General features: G+C 39.3%; 2 protein-coding genes across 5 annotated transcripts; one reads left to right on the forward strand and one right to left on the reverse strand.

The window, feature by feature from the left end:
• Positions 1-547: 547 nt before the first annotated feature.
• LOC122832838 (NLR family CARD domain-containing protein 3-like) lies at positions 548-10,732 on the forward strand. 2 transcript variants are annotated; one of them, XM_044119975.1, is made up of 12 exons: positions 548-610; positions 1,178-1,416; positions 1,754-1,850; positions 2,126-2,236; positions 3,036-3,143; positions 5,001-5,053; positions 5,907-7,692; positions 8,069-8,245; positions 8,813-8,989; positions 9,067-9,243; positions 9,732-9,905; positions 10,373-10,732. In XM_044119975.1, the coding sequence occupies exons 3-12, from the start codon at positions 1,771-1,773 to the stop codon at positions 10,380-10,382; spliced, it is 2,853 nt and encodes a 950-aa protein (XP_043975910.1). In that variant the 5' UTR covers positions 548-610; positions 1,178-1,416; positions 1,754-1,770; the 3' UTR covers positions 10,383-10,732. The 2 variants fall into 2 exon arrangements, with proteins under 2 accessions (XP_043975910.1, XP_043975908.1); XM_044119973.1 differs by having other exon boundaries at positions 573-610; positions 1,095-1,416.
• Positions 10,733-12,092: 1,360 nt separating this feature from the next.
• Positions 12,093-22,787, reverse strand: LOC122832839. 3 transcript variants are annotated; one of them, XM_044119976.1, is made up of 10 exons: positions 22,399-22,785; positions 21,008-21,211; positions 20,324-20,418; positions 19,388-19,482; positions 16,644-16,860; positions 15,412-15,524; positions 15,049-15,160; positions 14,069-14,270; positions 13,379-13,705; positions 12,093-12,636 (listed from the first exon to the last, which is right to left on the reverse strand). In XM_044119976.1, the coding sequence occupies exons 2-10, from the start codon at positions 21,106-21,108 to the stop codon at positions 12,510-12,512; spliced, it is 1,389 nt and encodes a 462-aa protein (XP_043975911.1). In that variant the 5' UTR covers positions 21,109-21,211; positions 22,399-22,785; the 3' UTR covers positions 12,093-12,509. The 3 variants fall into 3 exon arrangements, with proteins under 3 accessions (XP_043975911.1, XP_043975912.1, XP_043975913.1); XM_044119977.1 differs by lacking the exon at positions 22,399-22,785 and adding an exon at positions 22,038-22,375; XM_044119978.1 differs by lacking the exon at positions 13,379-13,705 and having other exon boundaries at positions 22,399-22,787.
• Between the last annotated feature and the right edge of the window lie 801 nt (positions 22,788-23,588).

Consider the following 23,588-nt stretch of genomic DNA (forward strand, 5'->3'; position numbering starts at 1 on the left):
TTTAATTTGCAAGTTTATAGTGTAAAACTGTGAAGAATCACCTTCATAATTTGTTGTTACAACAGCTACAATCTGATTCTTTGAGATTAATCTTAGTGTTTGTTCACAAAATACATCTCAGCAAATAATTAACTATTATCAATGGTCGCTGTTAAGCGTGGCCAGTTAATTAAGTCAAACCTTTTTTTTCTTTTTTTACTTTGTATTGCCATTAATATATAATGGCAATACAAATCTGTATTGAAATGGTGGAGATGTTCTTAACAGGAAGAGGGGCCCCTAAATCAAATCCTCCTTAAGGCCCCATACAACCTTGGGCAGGCCCTGCATGACGAGTTAAAGCTGCTGCACAGTACATCTTTGCTGGATGCGAGTGTCAAACAGGAAGATTAAACTTAAGTGGCACAACTAGAGACAAGACATTGCATAATATTTTACTTGGCTATTGACGGGAAAATCACAAACAGCAACTTACTCTCCTGGATTCCTGAGAATGAAAAGGGGCGGAGCCTCACAAGGAATGTAAGTCAGGTAGAAAAACAAACACTTAAGTTGTTTAGACTCCATTTTGTCAGGATGGAGGAGAAGAAAGAAAACCTAACTGATTCAGGTGAGAGTTACTGCTTGTAAATTTGTGTTGCAAGTTGGTGGTGACGAGGAGGAGCAGGGGAGGGGGTCAGTGGGTTCAGGTTATGTGGGGGCGCTGATGCACCCACAGTTACCGGAAGGTCTTTTGTTTTCTAGTGCTAAGAATAATGGAAAAACGTCCATGTGAACGCCAGACAGTCTTATTCTATAAAGTAGGAAATATGTCCTGATCAGGCTTGTCAGATGAATAGCACCTTTTGAAAATAATGTTTTATCAGGTATTAAACATACTATGAAATATAAACATGTTACAACTGAAGTAATATAATTTATCTATATAATGTCTTTCACTTGGTGATTAAACTGCTGACAATGAACTTTTCAGTCATATTGTAATTTATGGACTCAGTCTGTATATTGGATGAATACTAACCTACAGTTGAAAACAGTTTCATAAATCAGTGTCATGATTCATGTTCTGTTCTGTCCATGCTGTGTTTTTTCAGCTCACCTGCCAAACCAGATTTCTTACCTGTTCCACTGGGACCCCACCTTACTGAAACATTTCTCAATCTCCGCCTCATTCCAGATTATTGACGAGTCAGTTGAGATTCAGCGTTTTCCTCCAAGCCTTCAGTGTTTCTACGACCCTTTCTGCTCACGGATTGACCCCTCCTGCCCTCTCTGTATGATTATCATCGAAGTCCCTGGATGTTGCCTTTTGGACCTCTGCTAGTGCTTCCACAGAAGCCTGTTCAGTCCAGTTGCCTGCACCTCCCTATCATCAGACCCTCAGTTCCTCTGCTCCACCCGTCCGCTGCTCCATAGGTCAGTTATGCTGAACATTTCTAAGATACCCCTCTATCTGTGGCTCACCAGTCATATCCCCTCTCAGTGCTGTTTGATGACCTCATCCTGAGCAGCAACCAGAATCTGAAACTAAATTAAACTTGTTTTTTTTCCTTTGTGTTCTCCTGTGTGTGGTTGAATTTCCGGGTCCCCACTGAGTGTCCTTACAATTCAGCAATATTTGTGAAGAATTATCTCATAGTTGCCTTTTATCAAGTTCAGTACAAATAATGCAGACAAATCATAACACATAAGCATAAAGATTTCATCCTAAGCTTTAATCTACACTCGATGTGTTTCTGTATTCCTGTCACAGTGACTAAAACCTGGAAGATGGAGGTACATGTGGAGGAACAAAAGGATAACTCCAGCAGTTCAGCCAACAGGAACAAACCTGAATCCTCAGACATAAAGTAAGATGTCTCATACACAAGTTGTATTTTATGAACCTTTTTTAATCCTAGAAACTTGAATATGACAGCATGCACATGAGCTCTGAGCAATCTGACCGGTGTCCTCAGATATGACTTACATTGATCTTTGTTTCCTTTTTGTTCCTGCTTCACCCTATAACAGTTTGTCACATAAAGCTGAATCATTCTTTTGTTGTAAAACACCTGAAAAATATTAGCTGGGTATTTTATTTATCTGTTACAATGTGATCTGAATCTGAATGACTGTGTTTCAGAGATCAGAGTCAGAGAACAGAGTCTCCACAATCTGACCATGTATTAAAGAAAACCAAGTCCATCCATGAACCTCTAAATTTCGGAGATGATCTTCATCCCTTGGACACAAAGTGAGAAAACTTTCTGCTTTATTTTCCAAATCTGAAATGCCTTCTACCTCTGCTGTGACATTTTATGTGACAATGTGTCTGTTTATTTGTATGTTCCTGTGTTTGGTAAAAAATAGAATAAAATGATGAGTTCATATATTTGGTTTCAAATTAGGACAAGAATTCACGACTGACAGCAGTAATAATTGTTTTTGTTTTTCTTGTTAGGTTAATTAAAAAAAAGTGTTTTTAAACATATTTTTCACAAATATGATCTTTCCAAATAAGAAAATGTATCCACCATGTTTATTTTAAAACCTAAAAACAGAAATAAAATGGTGATTAAAAAAAACTGACATTTCTCTAGTAGATATTTAGCAAAAATTAGAAGTCATTTTTCAGCAGGTTTGATTTCTGGCTCTGAACAACTTTTATTTAGCTTTTATTTAACATTGACCCTCAGTCCAGACTCTTAGGCTAGACCAGAGTTTCTCTACCTTTTTTTGGGCCAGCACCCGCCGTCCATTATCCAGGTCCCTCACTGACCCCCATCAAAACATTTGTAGGCTACTTTTCACTGAATATTATTTTATTATTAATATTACTATCACTATTGTTGATGTTTTGATTGTTTTTTCTGTATTTATCATCAAAAATAATTTCCCAGAGAATAAAAAAGCCATGTGAATAGAAGTTATTTTTACAGAAGTTTATTTTTTTCAAAAAATAATCAATTATTGGGGGACACTTTAAAGATCAACAAATGTTTTAATTTAAACTAAGTGACTTATGTGATCTGAACAAAGTGTTTGTGTTTCAGAGATCAGAGATCAGAGTCTCCACAATCTGACTGTGTATCTATGATGAGTGACAAGTCCATCCCTGAACCTCCAAATTTCAGAGATCATCCTCAACCCTTGGACACAAAGTGAGAAAACTTGCTGCTTTATTTTCTAAATCTGAAATCTTAAATTTATGTTCCTATATATATATATATCCATAAAGTGTCGTTTTCACATATTTGATTTCAAATTAGAATAAGACGTCTGTCTTGCACATTTTTTAGGAACATTACATTTTCACTGAGTGAACCTACCAGGTTTTACAGACCATTTTTTACCGTCCTCTTACTTACGCTTAACCAGAAAGTACCAAACCACATTTACAGTGACCTGAAATCCACTCTTGAAAATAGTCAGTTTCAGCTGTGATAAGTTACAAACTTAACCTAGACTCATTTGGTAAGGAGCTTTGATTCCTTATAAAAGATCTTGAGGTCAGGTTTCACTAAACTCAACTTTATTGGGATGACTAAAGTAAACAAAAACAACTGAATTCTCAAATGGCTCCACAACTTTGTAGTTTTATTTTATTGTTTTGTTATTCCAAAGCAGAAGTCTTGTTACTGTCTGTGGATTTAATTGACTTAAACAGCATGGATTGTATCCCAAATACAAGTGACAAAAACAAGTTTCAGGCCTGCATAGCCAAACAGATATTATTTATCGTTAATTAGAAATTCAAATGATTTTAACATTTCATTTGAAAGGGGTCAGTTTTATTTGCATTTTATAAAAATCATAGATTCGCTCCTACTGGGACCAGTCGGTACTAGCAGGACTGTCCTCCTGTCCCCAGTGTGCAAAAATGTGGTGGGATTGTGTTCCATCCTCCCCACTCTGCGCACCAGGTGCAGTCAGAAGTGCACTGCTGATTAGAGGGCCTACCTGCATGGCTTGATAGTGGAGCAGGCCGCTGCAAGGTGTATGTGTCTGTTTCCCCTGCTACATGTCGGCTGACCGAGTGGCTGCTGCGGTAAAGTTAGACTCCTTTTTGAAAATGACAGTGAAGCCAGCCTGCTCTCGATTTTCACGTGCACCACGGCACAAGACGTTACGGCAACCCAATTAACGAGCTCCTTTCAGAGTAAAAGCTCACATCCGGTTCATGTTTGATCTACTGGAAGTAGATTTCCAGCGACTTCAAATGTAGACTTTGTATTTATGCATTTGCAAAAAGAAATAATGTATCGGAAATAGTTGGGGACATTAAGCAAAGCTGAAAAAATCTCTGTCTCCAGCGACTTCTGTCACTTCTTGGTGACAGAGGGACACCTCTAGAATACAACCAGCAAATGTCATCTACAACTGATATTTAATTTCAAAATAAAAGCCTACTACAATAAGATGTTTTTATTCCCTGCCTAATTTGATGTGCTTTTATTTTGAAATTAAACATCAGATCAGATTGACATTTACTGGTTGTGTTATAGATTTGTCCCTCTGCCACCCAGAAGTGACAGAAGTCACTGGAAACACAGAGGTTCTCAGCAGTAGGCATGCCAACCTACGGGGAAAAAAGTAAAAACCTGTTGCTGCTTGGGCAGGCGGAGCATGAATCCTCTAGCCCTGCTGAAAGGCATTTGAAATTGGATGTTCCAATGCTGGAAGTGTTTCTGTTTTCTTTTACAGTTAGTATTTACTGTGCATTATTGAAATTACTAATGCGTTTGCTTTCTTTTGTTTTGATTTACTAATTTGCTTTATTTTGCATTGCATATTTTGTTTATTAATTTTTTTTTTTTTTTTTTTTTGAATAATTGAAATTGTCCTTGCCTCACATGTTCCCTTTTCTGTCCAGGGACCGAGTAGTAGGCCTGAAGCAATGTTTTTAAAAAGAGAAATGTTCTAAGGAATTTGTTAATAAAATATTGTGTACTATTCAGCCTGTGTTCCGTTGCATCTTGTACATAACTTTTAAAAAGATCTCCCCTTGCTGGTCACAGATCCAGAAGAAGCGACGGACTGCAGAGAGACAGTCAAGGCAGCTCTATGCCAGGTAAGACCTTTTTAACTCCAGGTACAGAAAATTTGTCGTACAGCAGTAAGAGTTATAACCCTTGTAAAGATTGATCAGAGTTAACTCCTAACAACACTGAATAAAAAAATATAAAACCAATAAAATCTCCTACTAGTAACTAGGGCATTGTGTTGAAATTAAGAATTTGGTTTTTGATGGGTTGTTGGTTTTTTTATGGTGTTCTCCTTGGAGAATGATGTTGTGTCTGGTACTGCACATAGGTACCACATAGGGAGAGGGGCAGGGTTGTCCTTTGGTATAAGTAGTCAAACCTCAAGCAGAACCCTCCATGTGGATGGTTCCATCAAAAGCTTGTGAGCTGATGGTTCTGTGCAGTGTTTTAATCAATCAATCAATCAAATTTTATTAGTATAGCACATTTCAGCAGCAAGGCATTTCAAAGTGCTTTACATCAAATCAAACACAAAAACACAATGCAACATAGAATCAACAATAAAAACACAACATCAAGTCAGATTTTAGCAGAACATGGGATCACTTCTGCATTCTGATGCAGTTGCTCCACTACTTTGGTTGTTGAAGCCCTGAGAGGACCTATGACCAATTTCACCACAGAAGCCTCGACTCCTCACAACTTATTTATTTCCTCTTAGATTTTGATCTTTCTCATATGTTTCAATTTTCTCATGTTACTTCTGCACATGTAGGGAAATTTCTGAAGATGTGGTGGGAAGTAAAAAGTGACACCTGCAATGTCAAGGCTATATAAGTGAAAAATATTGAGAAAGGCCTAACAAAAAGGATCTGTACATGTTATTTTAACTATGTTATTTTACTTCAAGTGTTTTATTTGTTCTGTTTTTTTCTTCAGTATCTTTTGGTCTACCTGATGTTTTAGCGGAACATAAGAACACTCAAAGGATGAGATGTGAATCTGTGACTGAAGGAATAGATGAAGCAGGAATTACAACCTCTTTCAAGAGGATCTTCACTGATCTCTACATCACAGAGGGACAGAGTACAGAGGTTAATACCCAGCATGAGGTGGAGCAGCTGGAGACAGCTTTCAAAATCCAGGACTTCCTTGACAAACCAATCAGGTGCCATGACATCTTTAAAGCCTTCCCTGACCAAGATGGACCCATCAGAGTGGTTCTGACCATTGGTGTTGCTGGTGTTGGAAAAACCTTCTCAGTGCAGAAGTTCACTCTGGACTGGACAGAAGGCTTGGAGAACCAAGATGTCAGTGTGGTGGTTCTGCTTTCATTCAGGGAGCTGAACTTGATCAGAGATGAGCAGCACAGTCTTCTCACGCTGCTCCATGTTTTCCATCCAACACTCCAGAAGCTCCCAGCAGAGCAGCTGGCTGTCTGCAAACTTCTCTTCATCTTTGATGGCTTGGATGAAAGCAGACTTTCACTGGACTTCAACAACAGTCCGCTGGTTTCTGACGTCACACAGAAGTCATCAGTCAATGTTCTGCTGACAAACCTCATCAAGGGGAACCTGCTTCCCTCGGCTCTCATCTGGATAACTTCCAGACCTGCAGCGGCCAATCAGATTCCTCCTTCGTGTGTTACCAGGGTAACAGAAGTACGAGGCTTCACCGATACCCAGAAGGAGGAGTATTTCAGGAAGAGGTTCAGTGATGAAGAGCTGTCCAGCAGAATCATCTCCCACATCAAGACCTCCAGGAGCCTCCACATCATGTGTGGAATCCCAGTCTTCTGCTGGATCACTGCTACAGTTCTGGAGAACATGTTGACCTCAGAGCAGAGAGGAGAGCTACCCAAGACCATGACTGACATGTACTCACACTTCCTGTTAGTCCAGACAAAGAGGAAGAGGTGTCATGGAGGACATGAAATAAATCCACAGGAGCTGATGAAGGCTGAAAGGGAATTTCTTCTGAAGCTGGGGAGGCTTGCATTTGATAACTTGGACAAGGGAAAATTACTGTTTTACCAAGAAGACATTGAGCATTGTGGCCTTGATGCCACAGAGGTCTCAGTGCATGCGGGGCTTTGTACAGAGATTTTTAAAAAAGAGAAAGGCATCCTTGAAAAACCAATTTACTGTTTTGTTCATCTGAGTATTCAGGAGTTTCTAGCTGCAGTTTACATGTTCAACTGTTTCACAAAGGAAGACACAGAGGTGTTGAACAAATTCCTAGGAAACACATCCAGTGAATTATCTCTGGTAGACTTCATGAAAGTAGTTGTAGAGAAGTCACTCAGAAGTGAAAATGGCCACCTGGACTTGTTTGTTCGCTTCCTTCATGGTCTCACTGTGGAGTCCAATAGGAGACTACTGGCAGGTCTGTTGAGTCAGACAGAGAACAATTCAGAAACCTTTCAGACAATCATCAACAATTTAAATGAGATGAACACTGAGGATATCTCTACGGACAGAAGTGTCAACATCTTTCATTGTTTGATGGAAATGAAGGACCTTTCAGTTTATCAGGAGATTCAAGAGTTTCTGAAGAATAAGGAAAGATCCAGGAAGAAACTGTCTGAGATCCATTGCTCTGCTCTGGCCTACATGCTGCAGATGTCAGATGAGGTTCTGGATGAGCTGGACTTGTGGAAGTACAGAACATCAGAGGAGGGACGGCGGAGACTGATTCCAGCTGTGAGGAACTGCCGAAAGGCTCGGTGAGTCCAATTAGTTAGTTCCTAATACACCTGCTTCCTCATAATGGATGGATGGATGTTAAATGCATTTGTTTAGTTTGCTTCTTTTAGTTAATTTGTTTTATTGTAGACCTATTTGTTTGGTTTAAATGTCACTTTATGCAGGAGGTGCCATTCTGGTGTTGACAGTGTTGTAAATTGAAACAAAAAAATAGATTCCCATGAAACTATGAAAGACTTTGAGTCATGTCAAAAACACTAAAATAGGTTCTGATTAACCACGGATGTGATGTAATGATTACCACATCACTGTTTGGTCAGTATGTCATTTAATTGTGTGTGCCTGTCAAACAGATGAACATGTTTAATTTTAAGGAATCATTTTATGTCATTTCAGATTCCTTAGCTGTGGACTCTCAGATACTCACTGTGAAGTTTTGACCTCAGCTCTGAAGTCCAATCCCTCCCATCTAGCAGAACTGGAGCTGAGCGTTAACGACAGCCTGAGCGACTCTGGACTGGAGAGTCTGTGTGCTGGGCTGGAGAGTCCAAACTGCAGGTTGAAGGCTTTGAGGTCAGCACACTAAGACTTTTATTTTTTCCTACTAAAGTCTTTCATTGTAATTTTGAAGTGTATTTGAATTGGAAAAGTAAATATATTACCTAAAATGCAAAACGTAAGCAAGCATATTTGCATGTTTAACTAAATATTCTTAGGCTACAAAACTAAAGTGATCAATTATTTAAAAAAGGTACACTTATTTATGTTTCAGTCATGCTTATGGTTTACACTAATTTAGAGAAATGCAATAGTAGCCTCTGTTAATTCACATAAATAAATCAGTACCACTTAAGTTCCACTGATAACAACCTTGAAAATGGATTCAATATATCACTTCAGACTTAACAATAATAATGCCTTGATGTCATTTATTATTTATGTGTTTTAAGACAATGAAAGACCTAAAATGTCATAATATTTTGTTTAATCTGTTTGATTTGAATTTTTAAATATGTCCTCAGTGTTTGTGATTCCTACATTCTGTCCAATTTGGCTGCACATTTACAATATTTCAGTCGTATACATTTTCTCTAAACTGCCTCCTGTTGACTTCAACTTACATGTTTTATTTTTCTTCAGATTGTTTTATTGCAGGTTGTCAGAGATCAGCTGTGCTCGTCTGATCTCAGCTCTGAAGTCCAATCCCTCCCATCTGACAGAACTGGACCTTAGCAGGAACAAAGACCTTGGAGATGCTGGAGTTAAGCAGATCTGTGGCTTTTTGGAGAATCCACTATGCCAACTACAAACTCTCAGGTCAGAACATGATATTTAACCGCAACTGTTTTAGTCTTATTCTGTTGGTTTAATCGTCTGTTTTGTTCTTTATTTAGACTGATTGACTGCAGCTTGTCGGAAAGCAGTTGTTCTTTTTTGGTCTCAGCTTTGAAGTCCAACCCTTCTCATCTGACAGAGTTGGACCTGAGCTGGAACAAAGACCTGAAAGATGCTGGTTTGAAGGAGCTCTGTCACTTTCTGCAGCTTCCTCTCTGCAGAATTCAGACACTAAGGTAAGGCACTATCATCGGCTACTATCTTTGGCTCAGGAGGTTGGGGTTTATCCTGTGACAGGTGGGTTGCCAGTTTGATCAGATGGGTCTGTAATGGCAGCTCTGGGTCCATCAGTCTGCCCAGGGCAGCTGTTGTCTTCCATTACCAGCATGTGACTGTGTTGTCACCTGTGATGTTAATTAGAGGACATATCTTTAACATATCCGATCATTTTCAATAATCTAAAGGTCCCATCACTTTTGTCCATTTCTGTTTCATCAGTTTTTGTTTTTTGAGTAGTTTTGTTGATCTACTATTCAAAAAAGCAATACCTGGTTTTGTTGGATAATTTTTAGTAAGTTCTTGTTACTTCTAAGTTATTTCAGTGTCAGTTGTGGGCTTTTTGGTAATTGACAGAAGGATACCAACAATTTTGTCCACATGTATATTTAATGCTGGTAGCATCATTGTTGCTGGTGTCGGCTCACATGTTTCATCCTTTCTTTAGATTGATAGAGTGCAGTTTGTCTGAGATCAGCTGTGATTCTCTGGTCTCTGCTCTGAAGTCCAACCCCTCCCACCTGACAGAACTTGACCTGAGCTACAACAAGTTGGAAGATCCCAACTTTCAGCCGCTCATAGAGCTCATGGAGAGTCCAGATTATGAACTTAAAACTCTGCAGTAAGTTCATGGCTTAAGTCAGGTTGCTGTTGGTGATATGAAATGTGTATCAGGGCAAAGATCCAGTGTTTTTCTGTAAACCTGCAGCTTCACAGCAGCATGTATTCTTCATAAAGATGAAAAGACAACAATCAGACAAAAACATGTTGTATCCTTGTTTTCATTCATCAAAGTGTTGCTGAACTCAGATAATAGTTTTTCCTCACATTTGAACAATAAGGGATGAGTTTTAGCTGAGAGGTTAGTATGACTGCAGCCTGAGAATTAATGGCTTTTATTTCAGAAACAATTAACTAACTAAACGGCCATGGTCAAATTTGTAAATACAGTTTTTACTTCTGTTTCATCTAAATGTGTTTTTAGCGACAGCCTCCATGTTTCTCAGCTGACATTTCAAAGGCAGTTTGTAACTTTAAGCTGAGCAGCGGGTAATTTCAGTAAACCTCAGAGCTCTTTTTTCATTGCAGGTGGAATTGAAAGAGACGTGACCTGATGCTCCATAAAGCAACAAAAGTTTGAACAAACCGACTCATTCAGAGCAATTATGTATAATTAATGATGTATTTTGTTCTTGTACGTTTTCCGGTAGACTCAGTCCTGTTCTGTCATAGTTGGTTATTATACCTTAAGGATTTCTTTGCACAAACTGTTGAAGAACCATTTAAAATGTTAAAGGGAAGATTCTTATACTCTCTTTTTATTACACCAATTGCTACCCTGTTTGTTTTTTGAATGTTGTTGCCCAGGTTTTAATTATCATTAAAAGTATAAAACCTGGATATGAATTAAAGAATAAAACATTTTTGCTGTCAAAGTTTTACTGTAGGTTTTGTGTTTTCTTATTGCACACTGGGCCGAGTAAAGAACAACATTTCTGTATCTGTCCAAACACTTTCTGAAGAAATATATCAAATATTCATGAATATCTTACCAGGCTGGTTGTCAACATGCATCATGGCAGGACAGGTCAGTTAGTTTAAAAGAATGTTAAACTCAGAAATTAAAGTTCATAAGGTTCATTTAACAAGAGACGAGTTGTCTAAACATTATTTTCATTAATATTGTTTGTGAGTTTTAACTTAATGTTGTAATTTAAACCAAATAATTGTTTCATAATATGCAAGAAAAAAACACTGTCCTCATCTCATTGAAGAGCACGTTACTTAAAATAACTTCTTAATTTAATTTAGAATAATTTAAATTCTTGTTTCAAATTGCATGAATTTCTGATCTAATCATTTTATTGACCATTACAATGAATTCTGGGTAATAAAACTGATTTCTTCTGAGCATGACATTATTCTCAAACTTTGTAAACTGTCGGCTGCATTAAATAAATATTTAGCGTAATAACACACAAGTGTCAGATCAATATAACACACTTCCATCTCAAGACACAAAAACGCCGCTAAGCATTCTGGGAAATAGTTCCCACTCCTGTCTTTTTGTTTGAGTTTTTTAAAGTGTTAACCTAAAAACTCCAGTTTATTCAACTCTAGAGGTTTAACTAAATTAATGAAAAGTTAACACAACTTACTGCTGTAAGTTTGTCTTTAACATTTAGGTTCAAAATCTAAAACTCACTAAATTTTTTTGACTTAAAGAGTGGAAGATGGAAGACACAATAAGTGCAGCTCAAATGTTTTACAGTGTACCTTCACCTTTGTTTGCTCTACGAAGCGTCGTGTCAGTTTTCTCAATTACAGCGTAAATTTTTTCCCTTTCTTTTCAAAATGTTGTTTTTGTGTAAATATTTTACTTTTATTTACATTTGAAGTAGTTATGAATATAAATAAGCTCAGCAGTGTATAAGGACCAATAGTTTCCGTGATTTTTTAAAGTTCAGAAGCCTCAGCTCAGTCTTACACCTGAGCTATTTTTCTGTCGACCCAGACGGAGGATTTCCTCGCCTTTAGCACTCCGTGGACAGATGTGGCAAACAGCTGTGGGGTTGATGACCTTGAAGAGAACCGATCTAGGGATGATGGGTTCAGCAGCTCAGCTGTTCCACCAGGTGTTTGGCTAATGTGAAGGATCTGAGTGGGGGAGGAGCTGCACCTTGAAGGCGGGGCCAGGTCCACCCAGGCGTTTTGCACAGCTGAATGGTTGCCATGGAGATTAATGAAGGAAAGAATCAAAGCAAAACTCCAGGTTTGTTTTCGATGAGGGAATAAAGACGCAACATAATTTCACATGAAACTGCCCCTTTAATTATGCAACTTAGCTAAACTTTATTCAGTGTTTGGAGAAAAGTTTAAACTGTAAACAGGTCAGGTAGGGTTCTATCTTTATGTTTCTGTTTAACGTTTGACATTTTCATGTAAATTTGTTTAGTTCCTCAGTATTTTTGCCTGAAACCATCACAGTGCTGCCTTATATTGTTGTAGCTGCAACACAAAAACGTCAAAATTTTTTAACTTTTTTCTTTAAGAGAAAAAAATTGCTTCATGTCTGAAATATGACTAAATATAGCAACAAACTTTATAAGTTGGCAACAGAAGTTTCTTTATAAAAAGGCATAAACATAAGGTCCATATGGATTAATTAAATTAAATGTCCTTCCTGCTGGTGAGGTAAACAGTCAGTAGCGTCGAAGCGTCAGGCTCAGTCAGGCAGGAGCTGCGTCTCCTTCAGGACGGTGCTGACGGCGGCCGTCAGGCGGCCGCTGTAGCTCAGCAGCCGGCCGTCATAAATCAGCTGCTGGGCCTTCAGTCCAGTTTGTCCTCGAGTTCTGCAGAAACACAGCAGGGAAACGTCCAGAAATGGGATCCGTGTCGCATTTTCTACAGTCAAACATACAAAACAACGCGAAAAAACCACCGAAATATTCATGATTTTAAAATGTTCTTATTGCTGTGTGATTTTAAATAATCTATCAGAAATTAAGTAGTTTAAATGTTTTTATGAAAATGTCTTTCTTGTTTTATTGAGTCAGTTTTAACATTTTCAGTTTGTTCGGCGCCGCTCCTCCAACACCGATTCAAATCTGCAGATTTGAATTGGTGAAACGAGGAAGACGAGAAACGAGGAAGACGAGGTGATCCTCTTCATCACTCTGCAGTGATGAAGAGGATCACAGGAACAGGCTGATTGAATGTCAGATATAAAGTTACATTCATCCTCATTAGTCTCACTAATAATGTGAGATAAGTTTAAACAAACTGTTGGTAATTAAATCTTCTGTACTCTATATGGATGTTGTGGTAAATTTTCTATTGTTTTGTTTTTTTTCGTTATTTATCTTCAAAACAAATTGCCCCTTGGAGGGCAATAAAGTTTATCTGACCTGAACTGAAAAGTTGCATAAAATCATCAGAATCACAAATTCAACCAAACCAACATTGGGTGGATCGGGTCGCTGTCCTGTTCCTGCATTGGATTAAATCTTTTCAGTTGTTAATGTTGAACAGTTCTGCAGTGTAACTTGAACAGATGCGTTTGTTCTGTCAGGTCGATCGACAGCGTTAGCTCACTTGGTGTGGTACATCCGGGCGCTCATCCTGTCCACCCAGGAGCAGCTGTGCAGCGAGTGCAGAACTCCGTGGACGCTGACGACGAACACGGACCGAGGGTTGGTGATGATCTTGTAGTTGTTGAAGGCGGGTTTGGGTTGAGCGGGTTCGCTGTACAGGTGAGTCAGGACGTTCGGCCCGGATACGTCACGCCAGAGGCCCCACGCAGGCAGGACGTCCGGCGGCGGGGGAGGCAGCGTGAATTCAGTGGGGAAAAAGTTGTTCTCGAAGATAAAGCACTGGTTAGCGCCGTATCGTTTCTCCAGAAGCGGCAGCAGCGCCGACCAGCTGCAGGAAGCAGGTCCAAATCAGTAAAACATAAAATCGCTTCATAAGAGACCAAAACTTAACTCAACTCAAAGATCGGCTACGAAATCGGCTTCATTGATCCAGTTGCAAGGTGAAAATTGTCTGCAGCTGTTGTGTGATTGGTCAGAAGTTTGTAGACGTGTTTAATGGAGAAATGTTGACACATCAGTTAGTTTCTGTTTGGTTTTTCTATCTGCGGGAGACGTGGCTGCATTGAGGAGTGTTTGTTAGCAATGTTTGGTTCACGTTAATCCCACTCCAGTCCGTTTGCCTGGACAGTCCGGTTGTTGTAATTAAATATTTAAGGGTTAATGTCACTCGGAACGGGTCAGCTCTCAGTACCTGTCGACCATCTGCGGCAGGATGAGCTCGTCCGGGTCGTGCAGCGCCACGTATTTGGACCGGTACATGGATCTGTACAGGCAGTCGTTGAGCGCCGGGATCTGACCGAAGTAGTGGATGTCACCAGGATCCTGACTGGGTTTGGCGCGACGAGAAACCTTCAGGTACTCCGACAGAGACCAAGGAACCACCTCCACTAAACCTGCAGACAGACGGCTGCTGTTAGTTCACACAGGAAAAAACATCATCTATACGTTTTTTATTTAACCCAAACAAGCAGAATATTTCTGCGTTGTTGAACTTCATATGCATGTTTTGTATATTTGAAAATAACTTGTGATGAAAGGGTCAAAAAATAAAAACATCTTCAATGTCTGGATAAATATTTCCACTATAATAAAAGTAATATTCAATTTAAAGCTACTTTTGAACATGATCCAAACCAATAAGTTCATCTCAGTGTTTGTGAGACGTCTCATGTTTACACACAATTAAAAAGTTTATCCACTTTTTTAGACTTCTGCTAAATTATTCATCAAGATAAAATAAAAACAGCTGTTTTGATGAGCTGGGCTGTAAAAAGTCGACAGGTTGCATCAGGACAGATTTCAGAGGAAACGTCGTCGTATCGACTTCATGTTCGCTTTGTTTTTCTCTTTCAGCCTTACAGTCACTACATCTGGTTTTTAAATCTTCTTTATTAAAGGATTTGCAGGATGTTCATGTTGCATCTGGTCTCAAAGGAAATAAAGTAAAAACTAACATTTAATTCATTTCAAACATTTTAAAATATTAACTATAGCTGGCAGTAAGTTTCTCCTCCATTAACGGTTTTGAAGGTGTTTTATTTTTCTTCAGTTCTTTTTTTAACTCCTGCACCGTTATGATATTAAACATCATTATATTAACATATTAAATGTTAAAGTGCCAGGCTATGCTAACCATGTTTATGAGGACAGAGGTGAGTCGGAGTGCTGGACCTTTGTCGGTGTAGTAGTCCAGAACGCGCTGCGTCTCGATGCTGCAGTTTGTCTTGTAGATGACGATTCTGTTCACGCCCAGTAACTGCAGCATCTCCACAGTCTGCACCAGCTGCAGCACAATTTACACTGTAAAAATCACCCTGAACAGAGTTAGTTTCCAAAGCAGTGAGGCAGAAAACTGTCTTTGGTTTGGAATTAGCCTCTCTTCCTGGTTGGATTGGAACATTTCTGATGCTGTTTGTCACCTTAAAATGTGTTTCGATGCACTTTGAGGTGCCTTCCTGCTAAAATGTGCTAAAAACAACTGATCTTGATTGATTGATTGACTGATTGATTGATTGATTGATTGACTGATGTTACCTGCAGGACGTTGGTGTAGTTGTACATGGTGGAGAAACAGCTGGTGAAGTTGTACGGAAAGACGTTCAGCACTTTTTGATTCTGAACCTCCAAAAACTCAAGGCCAGTTTTATCTAACCCAGAAAGAGAGAGAAGACGATATTCCTCAAAAACAACCAAGATGGCCGCCACCCTGTCTCCATCCCATCAGGTGATCCTCAGGGCTCAATCCAAGGAACTCTCCTCTTCATCAGATACCTTCTTTCTCCTGACAATGTTTCAATATCCAACGTTTCGCAGACGACACTCCGCTCCACATCGCTATGGCAACGTTCACACATCAGGCGAATCCCAACTAAATCAATTATTATTTCGCACATTTACGACCTAAATTCTGGTCTTCTTAATTGTGCCACTTCCCCGCGTTGAACTGAATCAGATATATTTCCGGTAGTTTTCAAAGTGTTTGCAGTCTGAAAAGTCGAGTCGCATTTCATCAGTTCTGCATCATTCAAATGAGAAACAATTCAGAAGAAACCAAACGCAGTAAATCCAAACGAAAACTATGGCTGAAAATTATAATTATTACTCTGAGTCAGTGAACGCATCACACCACAATCCTAACACACGTCTCCACAGACGCTGCAGTCAGAACTTGCTGCCGTTTGTTACTTTTATCAGCTTCCGTTGTTTTATTTGGAGCCGGTGACGAACCGTCGGCTGACTGCTGAAAACATTTAAAATGGATCCAAAAATTATGAAATTATGACGTCCATAAACAGACGCTGCTGTGTGACGTCTACCAGGAGGATAGTAACTAATTACATGAGTAACTTTTTTTAACTTATTTAATTATTTTAATTATTATATTTAGTATTTTTACTCCTGTGTGGTTTTTACTTTTACTGGAATAATATTATTATAAAGTATTTCTACTCGTCAGTAAAACTTCTGCATTTTCTTCCACTGAAAGAAAAACAAAAACACGTTTTAAACAGAAAGTGACCAAACAGAAACACACCTGCAGATTCTCTTAAAGTTTCTTCAGTTTTTTACTGAAAAAAACTGATTTTGAAAAAGTTTATATTTTGTTTGATTTTGTTTTTTTTGTGACTTCTATCGATTGCACATAAAGACCTGCTGTGTGAACGTAGCCTAACAACCGCCCCCCTCCACCTGCTTACCTGAAATAAAACCCTGGTCTGCGTGTTTCCACCTGCGTTACCATAGCAACCCGTGCAGGGCCGCAGTACCTGGGTTCCAGACGTCTGCCAAGGTGATGGCTACGTGGGTCGGCGCCTGCCAGTTCGGCGACAGCGGGCAGTAAATGTCGGCCGTCCCGTACGGAAAGCCGAAGTGATCCTGGTGGATGCTGATGGAGGCTCTGGAGAAGAGAAGCTGCTCGCTGCACAGCAGGTTGCACAGCAGGGACACTTTCTCTTTACGAAACATTATGGCGATAACAAGAACCTGTCAACATAATAAATTAGATTAAATCATCTAATGCGTCTTCCATGAAGCTCAATTCGCTTCAGCTCAAAAAGAAACATCTCAGAAAACTGAATCAGATGTTCAAGTCTGAAAAACGTTTCAAATATCATCCGACTGCTTGGATTCAAATGAACAGAAAAACAAACATTTGAACAAGGATGTTAATTATGAATAAACTGTTTTGATTTTGGGTTTTCTAGGTGTTTGTTTCAATCTAGTTCATTTGGTTTTTTATTTTGGTGACATCAGCCTCGTTTCTAGTTTACTGTAATTCTGCTCTTTCTCAGTGATTCTAATTTATTACGTTTATTTCTTCTCTCTAGCTATTCTTAATTACTCTAGTTTATTAGGTTTCCTATTACTGTTAGACTCTCCCTCGCCCTTGTGCATATCCAACCCACTCTCACTCCCAACTTGTCATATATTGACGCATGGGACTTCCGTCCTCGTCACATATTGACGCGAGGGGTACCCCTTTCGCGTCAATATGTGACGCGAAGGGTTTTACCTGATGCCTTACCGTAATTTTTGCCCTAAACCTAACCAATTTTTGGGTTTTGAAGTGTCGGCAGTGTTTGCGAGGACCATTCGCGTAAATAATCCATGTAAAACATGCGACCTTCCAAAATCGTCAAAATCGTCAAAATTTTACGGTGAAGGAACCTGCCCAAGTCGTCACATATTGACGCGAAGGGTAAACCCTTCGCGTCAATATGTGACGCATGGTCAGACGGCGTCCCGACTCGTCAATATATGACGAGTCGGGTGTGAGAATGTGTTGGCATATCTCTCTCTCTCACCTGTAATCAGTCAGCCAATCAGCTCAGGTCCTTCGCTCCACATTCACTCTCCCAGTACTTACGCACCTTTAAATCCTGTTACTTCCCTGTTTTTCCCGGTTCCTGTGATTTCTTGTTCTCCTCTGGCTCCCTGTGCTCCCAGGTTTTCTTTGTCTTCATTTTTTCATTAAATCTTCATCATCTACTGAACGCCTCTGCTGCTCTGCATTTGGTTCCTCTTTAACATTCTGGATCTCCAGAACCAGAGCAAACAAGGAGAAGCAGCTTTAAGCTTCTATGCACCACAAATCTGGATCAAACTTCCAGAAAACTGCCAAACGGCCGAAACACTGAAAACCTTCAAATCAAGGCTGAAAACCTGTTTAGAGCTCCTGTTCATAACACTGACCAAACATGTTTACTCTGATTAATGATGACAACAACGGCAGTGGATAGATGTAACGTCTCTTACTGGTTTCTATGTTTTTATGATCTAAACTTTCCTTGTTGCTGAAATGTGCTACACAAGTGAAGCAGATTAAACATTAACTTTGGTGTTGGTGTGTACAGTAACACTGGGTGCAGTGGTTTTCTTCAGCTTTGTCAGTAATGCTTCTTATGTTTGTGTTGTAAAAGTTGCTTTAAATTTTACTTTTTTAAGTGCGAGAGTCGCTGACGGAATATTACGGAAATTATTGATCAAAAACAAAAAAAGTGGCCAAAAAAGACCAAAAATTCAAATATAGAAAATTGTATTGTCTGATATCAAAAACTGGCAAATTTACAAACATTTCCTTCCCTGCCTCCAAAATTAAAAGACAAAGATTTACAATGTTAAAATAAAGCTATGCTCTGACACCATGTTTCCTAACACAACCTCTGCTCTGCAAGTTTTAGACGTTTTCCTGTCTTAACACGTCTGGTTCAGAAAAAAGCCTGATCATCGGTTATCAGGTGAAGTCGGGTGTCCTGCAGCAGAGAAACCTGTAAAATATGCAGCGAGCCTTGAGAGCCATGGTGAGTAACCATGAGCTGACGGTTTAATTTACAGGAGAAAACATAACAGACTTCATCTCAGGTGAAGGTGGTAAATTAAGAAGATTTGAGTCTGGATATTTTACAATATGGAAGTGGAAGTCCAGAGTTTTTTCCAGTAGCAGAACAATATCTCCCAAATCCCACGTGAGGCGTTAAAGCTGCAGTTTGAAACTTTTATGAAAAATATATTTTCTATTTATTTGTTAAAACTCTCATCATGTTGTTGCAGATAATCTGTGAAAAGATTAATCGAAGGAAGTGAAACTTTAGCAAAGTGTATAAAGATTTCAGGTGATGCAGCCTCTAATAGGAACAGGCTGCTTGCTTCACAGAAAGCATGTTTTCACGCTGCATCACGCATGTTTTCACGTTGCATCACGCAGGTTTTTACGCTGCATCATGCATGTTTTCACGCTGCATCATGCATGTTTTCACGTTGCATCACGCAGGTTTTCATGCTGCATCACGCAGGTTTTCACGCTGCATCACGCATGTTTTCACGTTGCATCACGCAGGTTTTTACGCTGCATCATGCATGTTTTCACGCTGCATCATGCATGTTTTCACGTTGCATCACGCAGGTTTTCATGCTGCATCACGCAGGTTTTCACGTTGCATCACGCAGGTTTTCACGTTGCATCACGCAGGTTTTCATGCTGCATCATAGCTTCCAGTGAATTTTTTCTTACCTTCTTGGGTACGGTTCGATGCTCCAGAAAAGCAGACACCAGCAGCGCCTTGGAGCCAATGACTCCTATCAGATGGGCTGACTGTCCTTTCAGAACTGGAAGAGGAAAAACATTAAAACCTGCTAATCAGGAAGAAGCTAAATAGAAATGTTCAGGTTAGTGGAAAATAAAACAGAATCACTGGGATCAGTCAAGTGGAAGATGTTCTCATGGGGAGCAGCGATTGGTGTTGGTGAGCTGTGAATGCTAAGCTAACTCTGGTCTCGGTTTGGTTTGAATGTGAACGCCAAGCGGACTGGAGACCGCTTGGGCTACAGTGCATGGCATTCTGGGTAAATACAACCAAAACAAACATGCTAGCCTAGCGACAGTGGGAGAAACGACTCGTGGTTTTTAGCTAAATACAAAAGAGAAATTCTCCAACCGCTAAAATCTGACGCCTCCATTTTTGTTTCCATTTGGTGAAGAAAGACGTCACGCTCAACGTTTCCTTCTGAGATTTTCATGTCGTTTCCCCTGGTTTTTCTTGGCGCAGCGCCCCCACAGGCGAGGAGGGGAACAGGTTGCTCCAAGGCAGAAGGTCTCCAGAGGGCCACAGAAATTTAAAGGTTTTCAAACAAACTTTTGGTGATTATTTTTCATTTTATCTGCAAAAGGATTAACTAAAAATTATATATTTTAATAAAATTAACAAAATTCTCTGATTTTTGTAGAAAACTGATATGCCGATCATAGTTTCTAAAATTTGAGAGTAGATTATTTTCTTATTTAAAAAGATTTGGTTTTGAAACAAAATGAAGGTCAATGTTTGTTGTTGTTTGTTTAGTAAATGGGAATCTATTTTTTGCACGTAATATTTTTTATTCCCCTAAAACATGGAAAATCTGCATCTGTTCTTGATTTTCTCTGTTCTATAATTGATTATTGGGGTGGGACCTGTAGTTCCTGCGATTTGGTTCTGGACCGTGGCCGGCCCGACCGATGGCTGCAAGGTGTACGTCAGAACCTGGGGACGCAACATCTTGTCTGACCTGCAGGGCCACAAAAACAAACAGGTTTAATGTTCCACCTGTCTGTGATCAGCCAGTGAAGATAAATAATTCAAATCACAAATCAATAAAATCCAACATCATCAGTTCCTAAACAGCCACTAATTTATTTCTGACAGTTTATGTCAATTTCATTTCATGATTTTGTTAATATTGGAGTTTTTCTGCTGCAGCAGTGACCATGCAGGTGATCCCAAACAGCAAACCTACAACAGCATGAGAACAAATCTAGATTTTGCAATGACTGAAACAATAGAGAGAAAATGGAGTTTATTATGTTTTTTTATTATATTCCCATCCACTCAGCTGCAGCTGAGGCGAAACCTGATTCCATCCTGCTCCAGAGCTTCCACTCATTTTAAGAAAAGTCAGAATTCAGAGAAAAAAGTCAAAATTTCAAGAAAAATTTCTGAATTTTAGAAAAAGTCTGAATTTTGGGCTCCATGTCCAGTAGTAACCATAGAGATGAATGTCTGATTTTTTTTGTCTTGTAGATTTTGCAGTGATGTGAATTAATCGGAGCTTCCTGTGTTTTTTTATTACATTTCCGTCCCATCAGAGCTTCACTCACCTGAAGGTCGAGAGCAGCAGAGCAACACCCAGGATCAAGACGAGGCTGTAGGTCACAAAACTCAGCTTCTTCAGCGCCGGCGGCTGCAGAAAGCGGCTCATGGTGGAAATAATCCACTCAGCTCTGATCCCAGGTAGGAACCATCAGAACTTCGGCTCATTAAGGCGTGGAGTCCAGATCCGCTTTCAGATTGTAACTTTTCACCTGAAGCAGAGCAGGTGAAAGACAAAGGTCAGGAAACCCACCTCTGACTTTCACCTGCTCTGTTAATTATTAGCAGTTATGCTAAATATCTCTTCTAATGCCTCAGTTCCACCTAGTAGGTATTTTATGGGGACATTTAACTGTCAAAATGATTTGAATGTTTACTTTTTTTTTTTTACTTTTTCTGCTTTTCCATGTTATATTTGTTTAATGTAAATGTGGCAGTGATTGTTTGTCAAACCAAATGTCAGATAAACTTCGTACGCATGCAAAAAAGTCCAACATCCAAAACTTCAAGGTCGCTTTTTATGGTTTACTGTTTCCAAATGGACAAGCAAGCAAAAAAGATCCAACTTTACATTGTTTCCTGTTGTTTCAGATAAAAAAAACTATAGAGCCACTGACTGGTCCCATACCATTTGGGGCCCCAATACCAACATGTCAACACCAGATGCTTTATCATTCCTAAGCTGCTCTAACTGTGTAACAGCATCTGGCTTCTATCATTTGGAATTAGCTAACAGCTACCAACGTTATAATGGCTGCTGATTTTAACTTTACTGATGAAGAAAACAAACAAACAAAAATATAGGATTTTGAAAGGCAGACAGATGTTTAACTGTGTTACATTATTTTAACTATTTGAAAGAAATAACATCTGATAAACACTAAATTTACAATAAATGGAGAGGATTCAAGATGGCGGAGGGAATAGGAGCATAGACAGCTAGCTCTCCAGAGTCATCGGGACTCGATAGATAAATCTAAAGCATGAGTGGGATAAGCAACAGAAGAAGCCAGAAAAACGATAAAGAGCAAGACAGACCCGAAGAGCTTCCTGTAACCGAAGAAATCTCCGAACACGAAAAAACCCCAGCAGAGAAAATGGAAGAACACGATAACAAAATGCGAAATGGGCTCGCAGCTTTTAGATATTAAAGCCCTTAAACAAGACCTGTGCAGGGAGCTGGTCGTATTTAAGGACGAGCTGAAGGAAGAAATGAAGGAAGAAATTATTAATCTTCGACAAGAAATAGACCGAGAATGACCGAGATCTACAAGCACAGCTAGCGAGGATTAGCGAGGCAAAGACACGCATAGTGGAGGGTGGAGGAGCGGAAGGTGGAGGCTAACGAGATGCTAACGAAGATGGTGGAACGAGCGCAGCTAATGCAGGAAAAACTCACCGATCTGGACGGGAGATCCAGGAGAAACAATATCAGAATCTTCGGTTTACCAGAAAACGTAGAAAGGAGATCCACAGCTACTTTTCTGGAGCAACTTTTTAAGAAGCAACACGAACTTCCGGAGTGGATCGAACTCCAGATTCAACGAGCCCACCGAGCCCTCACCCCAAAACCGAACCCAAATGCAACACCGAGGTCAGTCGTGGTTAACTTTCTACAATTTGAGACCAAAGAAACGGTCTTGAAGAAAGCCTGGCAGAAAAAAATCCAGGGAAATAAATCTACTTCGACCACGAGTATCCGACCGAGTTTGTCCAGAAAAGAAAGACCAATATGGGTATTAAAAAATATAGAAGGAGAAAGAAATCCTTTCTTTGCACAAAATACAAACGGTTACCGCCTTGCTGCTCTCTGATTGATTTAATAAAAGCTTCTGCTGCATTACAAAGGGATTTATTCAAAACAGTGATTTATTTTGTGGATTATTAAAAACAGATTTAATTTTTTACACAATTTGTCAGATTTTCACTGGAGGACTGCATTTCCCAGGATCCTTTGCAATATAAAAAATGAAAGAAGGAACTCTAGTTCATCTAACACAGCGCTTCTCAATTCCAGTCCTTAGGCCCCCCTGCTCTGCATGTTTTAGATGCACCTCTATTCCAGAGCAGCTGATTCAAATGATTGCATGACCATCAATGCTGCAGAAGCCTGTTAATCACCCAAAGATTCAATCCAGGTGTGTGGCAGAAGGGAAACACCTAAAACATGCAGGGCAAGGGGGCCTGAGGACTGGAATTGAGAAACACTTTTTTGTCGTCATTTCCTGTTGTACACCATTTGGAGTCTTATATAAAGTCTAGTGCTGGATTGATTATTTTACTGATCAATTGATCTGTTCATTACTCAGACAAGTAATTGAAAAAAATGGCCCCTTCTGCAAATAGTTCATCTAAGCACTTCAGCATTTTTTGTACAACTTTAAAAATGCAGATAAATAAATAATTAATTTCCTTTTTAACATAAGAAAATTAACATTTTATTGCCTAGAATGCAATAAAACAATATATCTTTAGTGAATTATTGATCATTTGTAACAAAAGATAAGATAAGTCCTTCTAACCAATCATTAACCAATTAATAATTGGACAGCTCCATGTGTCTAACAGGAGGGTTTTTGAATAATTTGA

Source organism: Gambusia affinis, linkage group LG06, assembly GCF_019740435.1.
Source record: "Gambusia affinis linkage group LG06, SWU_Gaff_1.0, whole genome shotgun sequence".
NCBI lineage: Eukaryota > Metazoa > Chordata > Actinopteri > Cyprinodontiformes > Poeciliidae > Gambusia > Gambusia affinis.